The sequence below is a fragment of the Heterocephalus glaber genome, unplaced genomic scaffold, assembly GCF_053883595.1.
Source record: "Heterocephalus glaber isolate CG9 unplaced genomic scaffold, H.glaber_assembly_v1.0 deba00001606, whole genome shotgun sequence".
Classification (NCBI taxonomy): domain Eukaryota; kingdom Metazoa; phylum Chordata; class Mammalia; order Rodentia; family Bathyergidae; genus Heterocephalus; species Heterocephalus glaber.
Window position 1 is genome coordinate 36,620,734 of NW_028258377.1, and position 17,763 is coordinate 36,638,496.

The 17,763-nt window shown below is 50.3% G+C and overlaps 1 protein-coding gene across 3 annotated transcripts in view; it reads left to right on the forward strand.

Annotated features, from left to right (window-relative positions):
• Sparc (secreted protein acidic and cysteine rich) overlaps positions 1 to 17,763 on the forward strand; it is a 54,028-nt gene that overhangs the window by 13,465 nt on the left and 22,800 nt on the right. For 2 of the 3 annotated variants that reach the window (XM_087194927.1, XM_087194926.1), the window contains 2 exons: positions 4,791 to 4,885; positions 8,953 to 9,094. In XM_087194927.1, the coding sequence (XP_087051053.1) occupies positions 9,051 to 9,094 (44 nt within the window). In that variant the 5' untranslated portion in view covers positions 4,791 to 4,885; positions 8,953 to 9,050. Of the gene's footprint in view, positions 1 to 4,790; positions 4,886 to 8,833; positions 9,095 to 17,763 lie in introns of those variants that run through there. The other variant, XM_087194925.1, reaches the window with a different exon arrangement.

Below are 17,763 nucleotides of genomic sequence, written 5' to 3' on the forward strand. Positions count from 1 at the left end.
GGCACCCCGCCTGTCTTGCAAGCGCAAGGTCCTGAGTTCGATCCCTGGTACCAAAAAAACAAAAACACAAACAAATAAAGAGGGGGAGATGTCTTGTCTAACACCCAGCAAGTAGGCATTTGTTAACTTGGGGAAGAGCAAGGGGGGCAGGGGCCCTTGTAGAGAGAGGATAATCACTAACACGTGGGTCTGGCACGGGCCTACAGATTCGAGGTAGAAGGTGAGGTCAGATGCGGTCGATCTTGGAGGCGAGCTGAGAATTCTGGCATTAACCACACAGGAGATGGGAAACCACTGACTGGTGAGTGGTAAAGGGTTTCACATTAGTGGAGAGGTTTTAGGGAGTGCTGCCTTAAACTGGGATAAAAATCTTCCAGACCTGAGCCCAGGAGGGCCAGGGCAGGTTCAAACAAGCAGGTAAGGAAGGCCTGGAGCTAGCGTTAATGGGGAGAAGGGCCGGGTGTACCTGCCAAGGAAATTGGGAGTCTTCAAGAATACCAGGGGGAAAAAAAAAGTACAATAGGAGCCTAGCATAGTGGCCCACACCTGTGATCCCAACAAGGCGGCTAAGGCAGGAGGATCACTGTGAGTTCAAGGCCAGCCTAAGGGACAATAGGAGGTCCTGTCTCAAAAAAAGAATACAATGGGTCAGATCCACCGGAGTGTCTGGGCTCTGTGTGTGTGTGTGTGTGTGACCATTAGTATTCCAAAGAACATTCATAAGCAAGAATTTGGTTGGTTTCTTGGGAGTTCCAAGCAGAGCTGTAGGGGCCTCCATGCTGGGGTGACTCGAGCCGTAGGCTGAAGGCTAGAGCCAGGCGGGGTTTGCTGTGTGCCGTGGCAGGAAGACAGCAAAGCAGTCCTCACATTTTTTAAAGGAGTAACTCAAGCCTCATCTATGATATCAGGGTACTTATAAATTTCACAATATGTACAGCTCATAGTAAGGACTTCCTTTTCCACCTCTTTCATAATCTTATTTAGCCACATCGAAAGCCATCCTTCATACCACCCAATACCTGGTCCATGATCGAGCTTTCCAGACGATCTCAAATACGTTTCTTTGATTGATCTGAATCAGGACACAGAGATGTCTTTTCCCTGCACTTTGTTCTCGTGTCTCATTTAATTTGTTGAAGTTCCTCTCTCCACCCCCTACCTTTCGCTGTGCCATTTACTGAAGAAACCATGTTGCTTGTCTCGAAGAATTTCTGTTCTTCTGGTTTGGCCTGTTTACTTCTTTTGGTGTTTTTAGACAAGTTCCTTTATTCCTTTGTATTTTCTGTAAACTGGTGATTAGATTCAGAGTCAGTTTTGGTTTTTGGGGGGTTTTTTTTCTTAAATACTTCCTAGGTCATTCTGGGGCTTCCTGTGATGTCACATCTTGAAGACCATGATTTCCAATCATCCCTCTCTTAGTGATGTTAAATTTATTGAGTTGGTTCAAACATTGTTGGCCCGATTCATCCATGGTGTCATTCGCTGTCAACTCTTCAGGCCTGACTGCTGCTTTGATCCATCGCTGGGCCCTACAAATGATGATCTTCAATTTCTCCCAATGCTTCCTCATTTTTAAATGAATTACTCCTTGTTAACAATTTGATTACCCAGGGTTGGTTACAGTTCAGTGGTAGGGCATGCTTAGCATGCAGGAGGCCCCAGGTTCAATCCTCAGTACTACTACAAACAAAAAAAGAACTAGTTTACCCTGAAATGCAAACCTTTCTGGAAAGGCACCGTACATGCTTATCCGCACGTCACAGTGAACCCAGGGCCTGGGGCGGCTCAGCAAGCTCTCTGCCACTGAGCCACATGCCCAGCCTTCTCCCTTCCTATGTCAGTTTCGAGAATACAGTTCACCTAACTCCTGGAGTTGTGGCCCTGTAATCTCCAGAGGCAGGTGTAGTGGGTCAAACGTGTCACTTTGGCCTGACAGAGCTACTGTATGTGCACCCAAGTTTCCCCTCAGGTTAGGGTGGGCTTCACGAGAGAGCTTACATCTCAGAAGGGGAACATAAACCACAGAGGTTGTAGCTCACACATGTTGTCACCTGCCTGCTGGCTCACCTGGCGGCAGGAGCGGAGCAGCCTCACTTCTTTTTCAGCTTTTGTGGTTTCGGGGCCAGATCTGGGTTTATCTCCTCGAGAAAGGGCGGCAGCTCCTCCTGCAGAATGCCCTCCATCGGGCGTGAGACCCGGCACACCTCGGAGGGGCCTAGCTCCTGCTCTGAGCCCCAGCTGATCTGCCCCCTCTCCCCTGCCCGACTTTCTGCTATGCAGGTGCCAACTCCAGCCTCAGATGTGACCACAGCAGCCTCAGGATGGCCAGCCACTGGGCTGGTATCCAAGTAAGGTCATTTCCACACTTACTTCTGGGGATTTTTTTTTTTTCTTTGCTGTCATTTAGTATTTTTTTTTCTGGTACCAGGGATTGAACACAGGACCTTTCACTTTCGAGGCAAGCACAGTGGTACTGAGCTAAATCCCCAGCCCCTGTTATTAAGTATTTTTAATTATAGGAAACGTTTAATAGTTCTAAAGTTAAAACTATATAACAAGGTACTACATAACTACATCCAGAGAATTTTTTTTTTTTTTGGTACCAGGGATCGAACTCAGGTCCTTGCGCTTGCGCAGCAGGCAGCAAAACCACTGAGCTAAATCCCCAGCCCAATCCAGAGAATTCTAAAGTCACTGTTTCTACTTACATTTGGATTGCATACTGCAGTTGTTTCTTTTTGGACACATGAGCACATGCATATCAGGTAGTCCTCCCTCAACCTCAGCTTTGCTTTCAGACATGTCAGCTACCCATGGTGAACTGCTGCCTGAAAATATCAAGTGGAAAAATTCAAGAAATATGTCATTCAGAAGCTTTAAGTGCACAGTGTTCTGAGTATGGTGATGACATTTTATGCCTGCCCAGAACATGAGTTGTCCTTTTGTCCACTGTATCCATGCTGTATATGCTACCTGCTTGAGAGCCACTTAGTGGCATCCCAGTAGTCAGATGGACAATCTCAAGATTGTGTTCCAGGGACCCTTATTTACTTACTAATGGTCCGGAAGTGCAAGAGTAGTGTGGGTGGCAATCTTATGACAGTACATTGCCATTATTGTTTTCTTTCTTTGTTGTTGTTAGTCTCTTACTAATTTAGAAATTAAATTTTATCATAGGTTTTATATATATAGGGGAAAGCATAGTCTATAAAGGATTCAGGATTCAGTGCTACCTGCAGCATCAGGCAGCCACTGGGAATTGTGAAATGCATCCCCTGTGGAGAAAGGGTAATGACTGTATGTATTTTTTAATTTTTGTCCCCCTTGTGTGGAGATCAGATGGGAAGAAGGAAGCCTAACTGGCCTGCTCGGAGATCCCTGAGGAGAGAGAGGGCATGTGAGCGTGCTCACACGCTGCAGGGGAAGTAAGAAAGCCTGAGGTTAGGTTGTTCACCTGGAGAAGGACCGTGGAGGGCTGATACAGATGAGGCCTGTGGAACTCTAATGGCTCTTGCCCGAGTCTGAGCGAATAAAGCCAACATGCAGCAGGCACTTGGGGCTCTATGTGGAAGGGAGACGTGAGCCTCCTGATTTTAACCTGTTTCTGTGTCTGTATTTTTCATCCTCATCACCCCTTGGTCAGTTTGAGCTCAGCTTGCAGCATGGTTCCTACACCCGTACGCTCTGAACATTGTTTTGCATTTTTTTAAACTTTCACTTAATGCATCCTGGAGCTCATTCTATAGCAGCGCATTGACATTCATCTTCATTCTTTTGTACATTTAGCCAGGATTTAGTAGCATTACTTTATGACCGCTGTCATTTACTTGCTACATGGTAAATTTATCAGCAAGCTTCCTGGCTGAGAACAGACGGCACTTTCAAAAGGAGTTATCTGGGAGACATAGTGACCCTGTCTCAAAGTTTTAAAAAATATAAAAGGTTGGGGTGGAGATTTAGCTCAGTGGTTCCAGCTCCTGCCTCGCAAGCGCAAGGTCCTGAGTTTGATCTCCGGTACCAAAAAAAAATATATATATATATAAAAGGTTGGGGATGTAGCTCAGTGCAAAGGCCCTGGGTTCAATTGTCAGCACCAAAAAAAAAAAAAAAAAAAAAGCTGAAGGAAGCAAATGACTCTATAAGCAGGCAGGCACGCTCTGGGTGCCGGGTGAGCAGTTCTGGGAGGCCCTGCTCTGGATTATTACATTTGCAGTTTAGCTAGCAGACTTCCCTCTTCCTAACCCTCCTTCGCTGCCTTTCCAGAAGCTTCTGGAGCCTCAGAACAACATGAGGGAAACGGCATTTCTAACTGGAAAGCCCCAGGGACACACAGGGAGCTTCTGGGATGGAGGGGTTTGAGAGCCCTGCTCTCCCAGGCCTCTCCCTGGCCTGCTCCTCTGCCACCCTCCTAGCAAACACAGAGCCACTTTCTTCCTCCGTGGCCTCCTGAGCGACTGGAGGAAGCTGGGTGCTGCCTGTCTGTGGGGTCAGGATCTGGGTTGGAACCCAGAGCAGGAGCTTAAAGAATGGAAGGCCCAGGCCTGGATTCTGCCCAAACCTTCTGACAAAAACCCGAGAAGCTGAAGTTTCTCTTCAGGGACCAAGGGGTCTGAAAACTGTGACTACGGGAGAGCAGAGGCAACGGGTTCTTTTCTGGTTTTTTGTATTTTGAGACATGGTCTCACCAAGTCCCTAACTTGCTGCCGGCTGGGCAGGAACTGGGATTCAGTGGCCTCAACAAGTTCTAGCTAGGGCAACTGTCCTGCTTTTCCTTTGGTTTCTACCTCCAGACAAGACCTCGATCACTCCATGACACATGTCCTCAGCCACCCCAGCACGGTGAGGACGAGGACGACAGAGGCATGAACAGCCATCGTGCAGCCAGGTCTGTGGCCGAGCTTTCTGGAGGAAGTGCAGTTGAGCTGAGAAGTGGAGTTTGGGAGGAGTGAGTGGGTGAAGTCCACAGTCTCCAGGCGGAGTTTCCGAGTTCCCGGTCTGATCATGCAGTTGCACATGGGTGCTCTTTTAGAAAGCTTTGGGGAGGGCTGTGCAAGGGCTGCTGAGAGACGAGGTGGGAGGGGAAGGAGGGGACCGGGATCTGGGGGGACTTGGGAGCCCCCTGAGGAGCTCGAGCCCTGCCTGGTGGGAGGGAGGTGTTCAGGCAGGGCAGACACTGGAAGGAGCAGTTCTCCAGTGCATTCTCGGGATTCTCTCCTTGCTGTCTTTCCCAGGACCCTCGCTGCCCTGAGCTTTCCTCCTGAATCCTCAGCGGGCCCTGTAGCTGGGCCACTATTCCTCCAATTGAACGGCTTTATCGAGAAATAAATTTCATATCTCATGTTGTGGGCTGAATTATGTCCCTACAAAAACATGCTGAAGCCCTCACCTTCCTATGTCAGAGGGATCTTTTAGGGACAGTCTTCAAAGTAACTAAGCTTGGCATAGTGGTGGCCCCCTATCACCCCAGCCATCAGAGGGTTCAGGCAGGAGGATCGCTTGAGCTGGGAATGTGAAGCTGCCTAGGTTACATAGATAAGACTCCCATCTCTTCCAGGAAAATATGTTTATACTCCAGAGGGAAACCCCATACTCATTAGCAGTTATTTCCCATTTCCCCTAGGATGCCTTTCCCCAGCCTTAGGCGACCATTAACTGTCTCCATAAATATGCCAATTCTGAACATTTCGTACAGATGATGTCTTGGTCCTTTTTCTGTTGCTATGACAAAGTACCTAAAACCAGGAGACCTACAGAGAACAGGCAGTTGTATGGTCTGTGGTTCTGGAGACTGGGAGGTCCAAGAGCCAGGCAATGGTGAGGTCATTCCTGGTCCCTAACGTGCCGTGGTGAGACAGCAAGCCAGCCACAGACGGGGGCTTTGACAAATCCACTTCCTCAGTGGTCTGTTACTCCATTAACCCACTAAGGGATCGGTCCATTCACAGGGGCAGCACCCCCCTGGCCTGAGCACTGCCCAAGGCCCTCACCTCCAGACACCATCCACACAGGAATCCAGGCGTTGGGGTCCTAGCGAATGAATTGGAGGACACACCCAGAACATCCAGAACGGTCTCATGCAGTATGTGGTCTTTGGGACTGCTTTTTTTCACTTATATAATGATGTTTTCAAAACCTGGGAGAGCCCCTTTCCAGAATGTCCTAGCTGTGTGAGCAACGTGCCTTTTCTCTCTGACAAATCACCATGTGCACAGCACATGTCTGATTTATGCCTTATTACCACAGCACATGCCTGGAATATGCACAGTTCTTTTTATATAAATCTTTTTTGGTTGTTACCAGAGATCGAACTCAGGTCCTTCCGCTTGTGAGGCAGGTGTTGGAACCACTGAGCTAAATCCCCGGCCCTAAATAATCATTTTTAATGTGAATAACAGAGAAAAGCAATTTTTTGTTGTTATTGTTGTTTTGAGACAGGGTCTCGCTATGTAGTTTAGGCTGGCTTTGAACTCACAGTGATCCTCATGCCTCAGCCTCCCAAGTACTGGAATTACAAATGTGCACCACCATGCCCAGCATGGGAAAAGAAAATTTTAAAAACCCAATATATAGTCCTTAGAAAATATAGCAGTGTGTGACCTTGCTAGGAATTAAAAACCAAGTCAAATTCCTAAATGTCTTTGGGTAAATTTTTTTAAAATAATACATTATTTCTTAAACTTTTTAATCTTGACATTTATTAGGGGGGGAGTTTGAGACAGGTCTTGCTTTGTAGCCCAGGCTGGCCTTGAACCTACTATGTAGCCCAGGCTGGCCTGAAACTCATGGTGGTCCTCCTGCCTCAGCCTCCCCAGTACCGAGGTTACAGGTGTGTGTCACCACACCCGGCTTCTTGGCATCTTTTTTTTTTTTTTTTTTGGTACCGGGGGTCGAACTCGGGACCTTGGGCTTGCGAGGCAGGCGGCTAAACCACTGAGCTAAATCCCCAGCCCTTGGCATCTATTACAGATGATTTTTTTCTCTTTTTTTTGGTGCTGGGGATTGAACATAGTGCCTTATTCTTGCTAAGCAAGTGCTTTACCACTGAGCTACATCCTCCACCAGGAATGATTTTTTTTTTAAATTGTGGCAGAACAAACATAACAGAATCCACATGGTGGGCTCTAGATAAGAGCGCAGTCATCATCACTGTGAGAGGCAGTGTGAAGCACAAAGGCCATTGCCATGGTGACCGAGACAGACAAGGTCCCTACCCTCTGGGCCTCTTTTCTGGAGAGAAGGTAAAGAACACACCCAGAGGCAAGGTACCAGCGATTTTGTCTCGCTGTGAAGCCCTGTGAAGACAGTCCCTGAGGGGTGGTTGGGAATCCCTCTGAGATTACATGGCGGAGCTGCGGTCAGCACAGACTGACTAACTTGTTTGGGAAGATCCAGCTACAGCTCAGATCCCTGAGATAGGAGAACAATGCTCGCTCGAGGAAGGCCAGTGCAGGCAGAGTACTGAGCAAGGCACATGGGCTTGAGCAGAAGCCTGCTAGGCTGGAGCTGAGACTGAATGCAGATTTTATTCTGAATCTGAATAGGAAGCACCCCTGGTTGAAGCCAGCTCCTCCAGCTCCCCACTTCCCCCAGTGGCCTTCCCAAATTCTGTCTCCTTCACCTGCCCTCTCTGACAGGCACCAGGCTCAAGGCCTGGAAGCCTAGGTTCCGAGAGAGCCAGGCCTCCAGCTGGCTGCTGCTCCTGCTGCCTGCCTGCCTGCCTGCCTGCCTGCCGCTGTGCTCTCCCCCAGCTCTTCCGAGCTCCCCCTGACGGACAGGGCCACCTCCGTGAGTGTGAGGAGTCGGAGGAGCCTTCCTGTCCCCACTGGCCTTCAGGGGCCTTCCACGGAAGGGGAGGGACCATGCCCTGTACCTCAGCTCCAGCTCGCCCTGTTCCTTCCACCAGAGGCCTGCTTTCTCTGCTTTTGCTTTTTTTATTTTGTTCTTTTTGTTAGGGATTAAGCCCCACTAAAGTGTGTGCTTTGCCTACTCAGCTCCAGCCCCACCCTACCCCCACCCGGGCTTTAGTTTTACTGCTCTCCACGTTGTCCCTGTGCCCCTAGTGGTCTCTGTTTCTCTCATTCTCAATTCCCTTTCTCTGATACCTATTTTAAAAATTTAAAATAGGGCCGGGGATTTACCTCAGTGGAGCCATGCCTGTCTCAAAAGTTCAAGGTCCAAGGAGCTGGGGATTTAGCTCAGTGGTTCTGGTGCTTGCCTTGCAAGCACAAGGTCCCGAGTTCAATCCCCGGTACCAAAAAATTTTTTTAAATCAGAAAAAAAAAAAGCTCAAGGTCCTGAGTTCAATCCCCGGTACCATAGGAAAAAAAAAAAAAAGAATACCAAAAAGTTTAAAATAACACAAGATTACAGGCTCATAAGAAATTCAATAGAGAACTATAAAGAAGTGAATGTAAAGGTCTCCCTCATCTCTGCCCTCTGCCCTTCTCTGTCCCGGCCCAGACACCAGCCCTGGTCTTGCTGGGAGCCCTCCTGTCTATGTGCTTGACCGATCACTGTCTTTCTGTCTGAGACAGAGCCTCCCTATGTAGTTCAGGCTGCCTTGAACTCACCACACAGTCCACGCTTGCACTTGCTTCGATCCTCCTGCCTCAGCCTCTCAAGTGCTGGGATTGCAGGCGTGGGCCACCACGCCTGGCTAGGTCACTATCTTTGTTTCTCTGTCTCTCTTTATCTCTGTCTCATTCTAATTCTGCCTCTTATCAAAATATAGTTTTTTTGATAGTGAAAAACATGACTTTCCTATAAACAAAAAATAAGCCACGTGGATTAATCAGCAAGATGATAAATCTGACGCAATGAAAATTCTCAGAGATTGTGTCCGGACGTCCCTGGAAGAGTGCTGAGGAAAGACCACTGGTCATTTACAATACTGGCAGAGTCCTACCCGGCCCTACATCTGTGACCTCTGAGTTCTTTTGTGTCCCTGGACAGAAACCCAGCAGCTAACCTGTAACTTCAGAATCAGCGCCCTAAGCAGCAGTAAACAGCAAAGGCAACAGCGCTCAGCCTGGGGGTGATGTGGGGGGACCATGCTGAGTTCCACAGCGACGGAAACGGAGCCTCCCGTCTTTCTGTGAGTTTTCGGTTCTTTTCTTCTCTATGTCTGTCCCTCCCCTCAGCGTGTCTCCCTCTGACCTAACAGAGGCCCCGGAATCGCCTTTCCCTGGGGTCGGCTAGGCTCGTCCCGAGTGAACCCGGCTGTCCCTGGCCGCTCTGCCGGTTCCTGTGCCGGCTGGAAGGGAAGCCAGTGGAGATCCTGAGAGCTAGGACAGGAGCCGAGGGCCTGAGGACGTGGCAGGAAGGAGGGCTGGCGGAGCTCCTGGCTTCAGCTGCCCGGGGCGGAGATGATTTCACACCACAGAAATGTCTGAATCAGGAGAAAAACTCTGCTCGGGATGGGCTGGGCGCCCAGGCCGGCGGGGCAGGGGAGGGGTGCCGACCTCACCTCACCTCACGGGGCAGTGCGGGGTGACTGGCTAGGGCCCCTGGGTCTCCTCAACGTTTGGGGATCTGGGAAAGAAGGGATTCTTCTCCGGTGTTGCAAGTGAAAGGGCAGCGTGCAGCCTGGGGGAGGCGGGGAGGGGCCCCCCGGAAACCTGCTAAGGGCTCCGGGCCCCTGAGTAAGGAGACCGGAGAGAGAGGAGTGATCCCGAATTTCCAGGCTGGAAGGCCTTGTGGACACGGCCTAGTCATTTTCAAGAGTTTTATTCACTGTAGAACCCTTCTCTTCAATTAAACTAGCAAAAGAGAGCTACCCCTAGGGGTACAAGAGGAAGGGGGAGTCGGGGCTTCTCGTCTGGTCCTTGTCACCTGGTGTTTGGACCTAGCTCGATACCCTCATTTTACATGTGAGGAACACGGCCCAGGGAGGGTGATGATTTGCCCAGTTCCTTTATTGATTGCATGAGGAGCCCAGGTCTTTTGCCTTCTTGTCCGGTGCTTTGGGGGGCGGTGGGGGGGGGGGTGTTACTCTCTCTATAGCCTTGAACTCACAGCAATCCTCCTGCCTCAGCCTCCCAAGTGCCAGGATTATAGGCATGGGCCACCACACCTGGCTTCCAGTGCTCTTTTTAAAGAGGTTTGGAAGACAGGAAGAAGAAAAGAGTTGGGTGTGTTGGTGTGTTGTGCCTGTAATCCCAGAACTCATGAGGCTGAGGTAGGAGGATTGCTGTGAGTTCGAGGCCAGCCTGGGCTACATAGCGAGACCCTGTCTAAAAAATAAAGAGAGAGGGCCGGGGATTTAGCTCAGTGGTTCTGGCACCTGCCTTGTGAGCACAAGGTCCCAAGTTCAATCCCGGTACCAAAAAATAAAAAATAAAAAATAAAAAAAATAAAAAGAGAGGAGAGAGAGAAGAGAAACAGATTCAGAGTTAGAAGGAAGCAAGAGACGGACTCACTTTAAAGTTTTCAAACTCAAGGGGTTAGATACTGCTTTTTCTCCCTGAAGAATGTGAGGGAATATTTTGTTCCCTTAAAAAAAGGAAGAATCCAGGCCCAAACTGGTGGCCCAAGAGGAGCTTGCTCCTGCAGAAAGCCCGGAGAGCCCCCAAAGCCTTTGCTCTCCGGCTTGCTGGAGGCTCTTCTCCTGTTGTGTCACCAGAGGGGCTGCTGGCCTCTCCTGCCCGTCTGCACCCGAAGATGCTGCCGCGTTCGGCCCCTGTGTCCTTGGTCTCTCCCCTGCGGAGACGCCCGGCTGGGAGGTGGACCCCTTCCTCTGGGTTCCTGAGGAAGGCACAACCATGGGCTGCCTGCCCAGAGCAGCCAGACTGTGAGCTTTGAAGGTGGTCAGATGTCTTCCACATCTCTGGGAACCCTGTCCCCCTTCCCACGGTAGCCGGAACAGTTGGGACAGTCTGTGTCTTTGGACAGATCACCCCTTCTTTCTAGGGCTCAGTTTTTGAATGCAAAGCCAGTGACCTCAAAGTACATTAGTGCATTGCAAAGTTTTTTAAGGAGCAAAATCATTTTCAGACATGAAATCTTAGGCAAAAGTTCCAGATGTTAAACAGATCACAGCATTTGTCCCTGATTGAAGCAGGGCGGAGAGCTGGGAGCCAGGGCCCTTGTCCCTTGGCCCCTCGAGGGGAACAGAGCTTCCTGATGGAGCTCCCAGAGCTCCAGATGCGCAGGACCACTGCCACGGGGACTCTTGGAGGCTCAGAGCTCAGGGCAGGCACAGGAGCTAGCAGTGGGGAGGGCACAGTGGAGCGGTGCTGGGTCCACGTCAGCAGGGGACAGGGAGGCCAGCGTCACCTCAGGAAGCAGGGAGAAAGGACATGTGGTCAGAGTGGGCGTAGGGCTGAGCCCCTCAGCCCTTCTCCTTCCTCATCCGCACCTGTCCCAGTCCCTGAGCGGATGGCCCCGGAGTCTCCCAGCTGCCCTTTGGGTTGGCCACGCTATTTCTGGCTTCCCAGCTGCTGGCACCGAAGAGAGGTTTGGTTTTTGAGCCACGTCAGGGAACACGTAAGAGCTGCCACGTTGTCAGGGCTGGGCTCTTGGGCCTTCCTCTTGCCTTCGGAAAAGATTTCCCGGCCTGTGGGGTTGCAGGAGAAAATTGCTGCCTGCTTGTGAGTGTTCCCCGGACCTGTACCCACAGCTGCAATAGCGCAAAGCCAGGGATGGGGCAGACGGAAGCAATCCACAGCTGACCGCCTTTGACCCTGGCCAGGCAGTGGGGAGACAGCGCAGGCCCGAGGGGGCCTGCCACCAGCCACAGATACAGGGCCTGGAAAAGGGCACTGAAGCCAGTTATACAAGCCTCCTCCTTCTTCTTCTTAAATCTTAACATTTAGAGAATGCTTGTTCACATCATCTGCTGAAGGTATCTTCTTAGTATGATTTAACAGAAAGAACTATTAATAGGTCAAAGAATTAGCTTGAGTCAAGTCTCAACTCTGTTGTTTACTGGCCGGGGACCCAGGACACGCCACTCCACCTTCCTGAGCCTTGGTTTCTTTTTCAAACAAAGGCATAGGATCAAATAAACATCCCCAATGAGTTGATCCACAAAGCACAAGTTCTGTGGGGCACCCCATAGGGGGACATGGAACACGACTTCTGAGGAACACATCCAGAAGTGCTTGAAAAACAGGGCCTAGAGCAAGGGGAACTGCTGCCTAGGTCTCTCTTCTGCAGAACTTCTCAGAGCTGTTCTTGTTTCGACATCCACACGGAGGATGGTAAATGCCCATTTCCCCAGCTCATTTTGAACCTGGGTTCCCCTTTCTGGATTGTTATAGGATTAATATTTTGTGGGGCGGATGTTGAATTAGAAGATCTAATGATAAGATTGACAGTGCTTGAGGCATGCAAAGTGCAACAAATGCATTGCATATATTACTTCACGTAACCCTCCCCAAACTGCCTTATCTTTATAACTTTACATCCAGGAAACCAAGGCTGGAGGTTAAATAGCAGGCCCCAGATTTTCTTGAGTTAAATAACTTGTCCCAAGATATAAGACCAGAGATCTTACCCCAAAGCTAGGCCTCTTAACCTTTCTCTTATATTTCTTTTCTCCTCCTCCTCCTCCTTTTTTTAGACAAGTTCTCACTCTGTAGTCCAGGCTGGCCTCAAACTTAAGATCCTCCTGCCTCAGCCTCTTGAGTGCGAGGATTACAGGCTCGGGCCACCACATCTGACCTCTTCTGCTTCCTGACTCTCTAGAACCCATGTTCATTGGAATCTTACCCTGACTTGAACCAAGAAGGGCCAAGTATTATAATCATGTTCCCTTTATGGATAAGGAACCCGGGTTGGGACAGGAAGGGTGGGTGGCAGAAGCACTGGCTCTAGACAGGGTTGTGGACCTAGGTCCTCCTCGGGGCAGAGCCCAGCTCAGAGCTCACACCGGCTCTCCTCCTTGGGGGGGTTTGTGTCAGAGTGAGAAGGTGCAGCCGACACCTTGCTGTCCCTGAGGTGGAGGGCTCTGGGAGGAGCAGGTGCCCCAGCTGTCTGTCCCATCTCTCCGGGAGTCCTGGGGGAGGCAGCAGTGGTGCAGCGGAGTCTTGGACCAATCGTTAAAACCTCTGAGGTCTGTCCTCAGCTCTGCCCGGGTGCGGGGAGCAGCTGTGTGACCTTGTGCAAGTCCGTCTGTCTGCCCAGCCCAAGGCTATTCCTGAGGTTTCTGCTTTATACACTGAGTAAATGTGCCGCTCAGCAAGATTAGGAGGATAAAAGTCCCTTGTGAGCTGCAGAGAGGGAGGAAATCTCCAGCTACTCTGTGGGAGTGTGGCACGTGGGGAGGGAGCTGAAGGCAAGTTTCATCTCCACAGTGTCTAGCCTTGGCCTGGTTAGCGGCTGCTCTGACCGGGGGACCAAGGGCACAGCGACAATGGCATCTTTGTGCCCTGCAGTCATGGGAGGGTCTGACGGGGGAAAGATACAGTAACGAGGCAACGGGCTGAGTCACACTCACTCGGCGTGCCCAGTCCTCCCTCCCTTGGCAGCCTTGACTCCAAGCCAGACACACAAAGGTGCATTTGAGCGTTTGGACACACAATCCCCAGCCCGGCCTCTGGAGGTTTACAGCAGACTGGAGGTGCCCTAGAGCGAGGCTGTAGGCCCAGCTGTCCACTGTCCACTGGGCCCTGTAACCTCCACCTGCCCAGGCGGCGAGGACAGTGTGGGGTTGGACAGAGGGGCCTCCGGGCCCTGGGCCAAAGCCCTTCAGGAGCAGGAGGATACGGTCTAAGCGCCAGAGGTGGATGGGTTTGGAGCAAACAAGGCACGGGAGTAGGCTCGGCTGGGCATAGGGAGTGTTGTCTGGAGTTGAGCTCCTTGGGTGGATTCCTGGCTTGCCGCTGGGGACCCAGGAGAAGGTATTTAGGCCTCTGACCTTTCAGTCTTCATTTCAGAATAAGAATGATGATGGTACTTACCTATGGTGGACCAATAATGCCCCCCTCAAGATGTCCCTGTCCTAATCCCCAGAGCCTGTACCTATGCTTCCTTACATGGCCAAGAGGACTTTGTAGATTAAGCGAAAGGTATTGAGATGTGAAGATTATCCTAGATTATCCAGGTGGGTCCAATATGATCTCAAAAAGTCCTTACAAGATGGGGGTAGAGCGAGTGGAAGCAGAAACAGGGCTTGGGGTACTGAGTTTAGAAGATGGATAAGAGGCCCCAAGCCATGGAAGGCAGGTGGTCTCGAGAAGCTGGAAAGAGCAAGGGAAAAACAAAACAAAAAAACCCAAAAGGTACGCCAGGCACAGTGGCACAGGCCTGTAATCCTAGCACCCTGGGAGGCTGAGACAGGAGAATAACACATTTGGGCCCAGTGTGGGCAACTTAGTAAGAACCTGTCCCAAAATAAAAAATAAAAAAGGCCCGGCGGGAGGCAGAGACAGAAGGCCAGCTTGGACTATATAGTGAGTCCAAAACCAGCCTGAACTACACAATGAGACCCTGTCTCAAACAAAACAAAACAAACAATAAATAAAAAGGGCTGGGGATGTAGCTCAGTGCAAGGCCCTATTCAATCCCCAGTACCAACCCTCCCCCAAACAAAAACAAAACCTATAACAAACAAAAAACCAAAAAACAAAAATTTCCCTCCAGCTTCCAGGAGGGATACGGCCCTCTGACACCTTGATTTTAAGGCTTCTGACTTTAAACTGTAAGACAGTTGAAAACTGTTAAGAACTGTAAGACAATGACCATGTCTTGTTTTTAAGCCACCGAGGTGTTTGTGGTAATTTATCAGAACAGTACTAGGAAGCCAGTGTGCTACCTAAGTGTTGTGGTGAAGATCAAACGGGTTTATGGCAGAGGCATTTTCCCAGCATCTGCTCATAAAGTTGGGTTTTATAGTCTCTTTTCTTGGTTTTGTCATAACTGCTCCAATGGGACCTGGTCCTTCTCAAATCTATCAGTTCTCATGTGTGAAATCGGTTGAGTTTTGCTTTTTTGATTTTTATCAGAAAGGGCAGCTCAGGAGTTTCAGCCCAGAAAGCAGAACTACCGAGATCCCACCTGCTTCCTGTGCTTGGCCTTGGGGCTGCTTTCCTCCCTGCTGAAGCAAATCCACAGAGCCTCCTTGCTCTTCGACCAGAGTCCAGGCTTTCTGTTCTCATCCAAGTCCTGCTGTCCCTACACAGGAACCCTGGTTGTCCCCGCAGCCCCAGGCCAGCTCCCAGAGCTGCTTCCTCGGGTGGTCCGGAGTCACCGAGAGGAAAGACAGATAGTTCTCAGGGGCTTGAGGATGCAGCTCAGAGCCAGAGAGAAGCTCAGAAGCTCAGGAGACCTGGCTTCGAGCCCCAGTTCTGCCAAGTGATTGAGGCCTCAGTTTCCCATATCTGCACTCTAGGTTCTAACCCCTACCTGACCTCATCACAGGACTGCTCTGGATTCACTGAGATGGCAGATGGACAAGGGAGTATTGGAATGGCTAAAGGGGAAGAGGAAGAACAGGAGGAATGGGGGAAGCTCCATCCTGAAGGTTTTTTTTTTTGCAGTGCTGAGGATGGAATCCAGGGCCTCATACATGGTAGGCGAACTCCCTGTCCCTGAGCTAGAGACACTGGGGGAAGAGCTAGTTTTTGTCTGCTTCTACCACTGGAATATAAAAAGCAGGAAGATAGAGTCTTTGCTCTTCATGCTGGCTGGGTCTGGTGCAAGGTGCAGTATGGGCCGGCTGAATGGACCAGTGAGGTAGCTGGTGCTCGGGGAGGCATGGGAGCCCAGATGTCCTCCTGCCCATTTCAGCTTTCCAAGCCAGGGCCCCTTAGAGCACCCCTGTGTCTTAAGCCTGTGGTAGGGTGCTAGGAAGGGAAGGCAAGGGTAAGCAGAAGAGACAGCGAGAATGGCCAGAGGGGCCGTTGGGCAGGCAGGGAGAACCCCAAGGCACTGACCCCTCGTTTTGTGAGATGAAAAGCTGTCCAGTGTTGGATCCGCAACACGCTGACTAAGGAGAGGCTGCCAAGGGGCTGTGTGGAGGTGCAGGGCTGACTGAAGGTGACCTCTCATCCTCTGCACTCTACCAGAGTTCAGCAAGCCGGAGAAGGGAGCCCTTCAAGCCCCTAGTAGTTGTAGGTGTTAACAGCATTGCCTCTGCCCAGGATTTGACACGATGCGGTTCACTAGGATCTGCTGTGGCTTGGATTTATTGATTTTTGTTAACTAGTAGGATCAGACATCAAATGATACAGGGGTAGGAGGATTTATTCTGATGACTTTAAGAGGCTGGGTTTTTTTGTTTTGGTACTGGGGATCCAACTCGGGTCCTTGCGCTTGCACAGCAGGCAGCAAAACCACTGAGCTAAATCCCTGGCCCGAGGCTGCTTTTATTGTAAGGATAATTATGCAAGCAAAGAATCCAGGAAAGCAAGGCCAGAGAAGGAACTAAAAGAAGATTTTATATGATAGTACCACCTCCATCTGAAAGCAAACAAATCAACAGCAACAGCAGCCACTAAAGCGACCCTGAGCATAGACAAACCCAAACGATGCCCTGAAGTCAGTGTGAGCAGGGTTGAGAGCAGCATAAAACATTCTATGTACAATAAGCAAGCTCTTGATCAAATAAGGTACATGTAAGTTGTTGGAGGGGAAGGAAGTTGCATGGTCTGAAGTCCACAAATGGAGAGCTAGAGGAGAATTTAAGAGAAGACAAGATGTGTTGATCAAGCACCCAAGCTCTGGTGATTCTTTTTTTTTGTGGTACCAGGGATTGAACTCCGGTCCTTGTGCTTGCGCAGCAGGCAGGGAAACCACTGAGCTAAATCTCCGGCCCTTCTGGTGATTCTTATACCTGGACTTTTTTGGGTTTTTTTTTCAAGGCTGGGTGTTGAACCCAGAGCCTCCCACATGCTAGGCAGATGCTCTACACTGAGCTACATCCCCAGCCCTGTGTATTATTCTCATTTCTGAGACAGGCAGGGTCTCATTAAGTTGCCCAGGCTGGCCTTGGACTTGCAATCGTGCGTCACTCTTCAGATTTACAAGTACCATGCCCTGCTTAAAACTGGATTTCAAGAAAAAATTTTTATTAGAACATGTTTACAGCATATGATGATCAGCTCATCGTGGGGAGTTGTGGGGTTTGAATCCCTGATTTGCCACAGGCTTGGGGAAATTATTGTTCTGAACTTCATTTGCCACATGTATAAAATAGGGGAAAGAGTAATTTCTGCTTCCTAAGGGTTATCAGGGAATCTGTGCACAGAGCTCAGCTCCGTGCTTGGTATAAAGCCCGTGTGTACTAAACGCTGGCCCTTGCTGTGACTGTGCAATTGTCCCGTCTGCTTTACTCTTGGAGACTCAGACAGGGCTAGGGATGGGGTCAAAGTCCAGGGTGGGGGCAGCACTAGGTCCATGACCCCAGGGCTGTTCTGCCTCCCTCCCTGCCTGCACGGCCTGGTGGTGGAAGAAGGACCAGCCTTGTGCTCTGCTCCCCAGTCCACGGCCAAGGCATTCCTACTCCAGAGGATCCTGCTTCCCCGTACTCTTGTTTTGGACACAAAAGCTACTGAGTTTTCCTTCTCTGAGGAATTCTGGCTCAGGGTGACCCCTCAGGGGCCTGGGAACAGCCCCCAGAGGGCTCTCTGCCCCAGAGCTTCAGTCCAGCCCCAGCTGGCTTCCAATTCCTGAACCAAAGGCCACCCGGGAACCCTCACCCAGGGCTGAGAGTTCTCCCTTGGTCCATCCTCCTGAGAACCACATCAGGTTAGTTTGTGAAGAACAGCACAGAGCTTCGGTTGATTTTAGTCCCCACAGGGCCTGAGAACTATAGCAACAAAT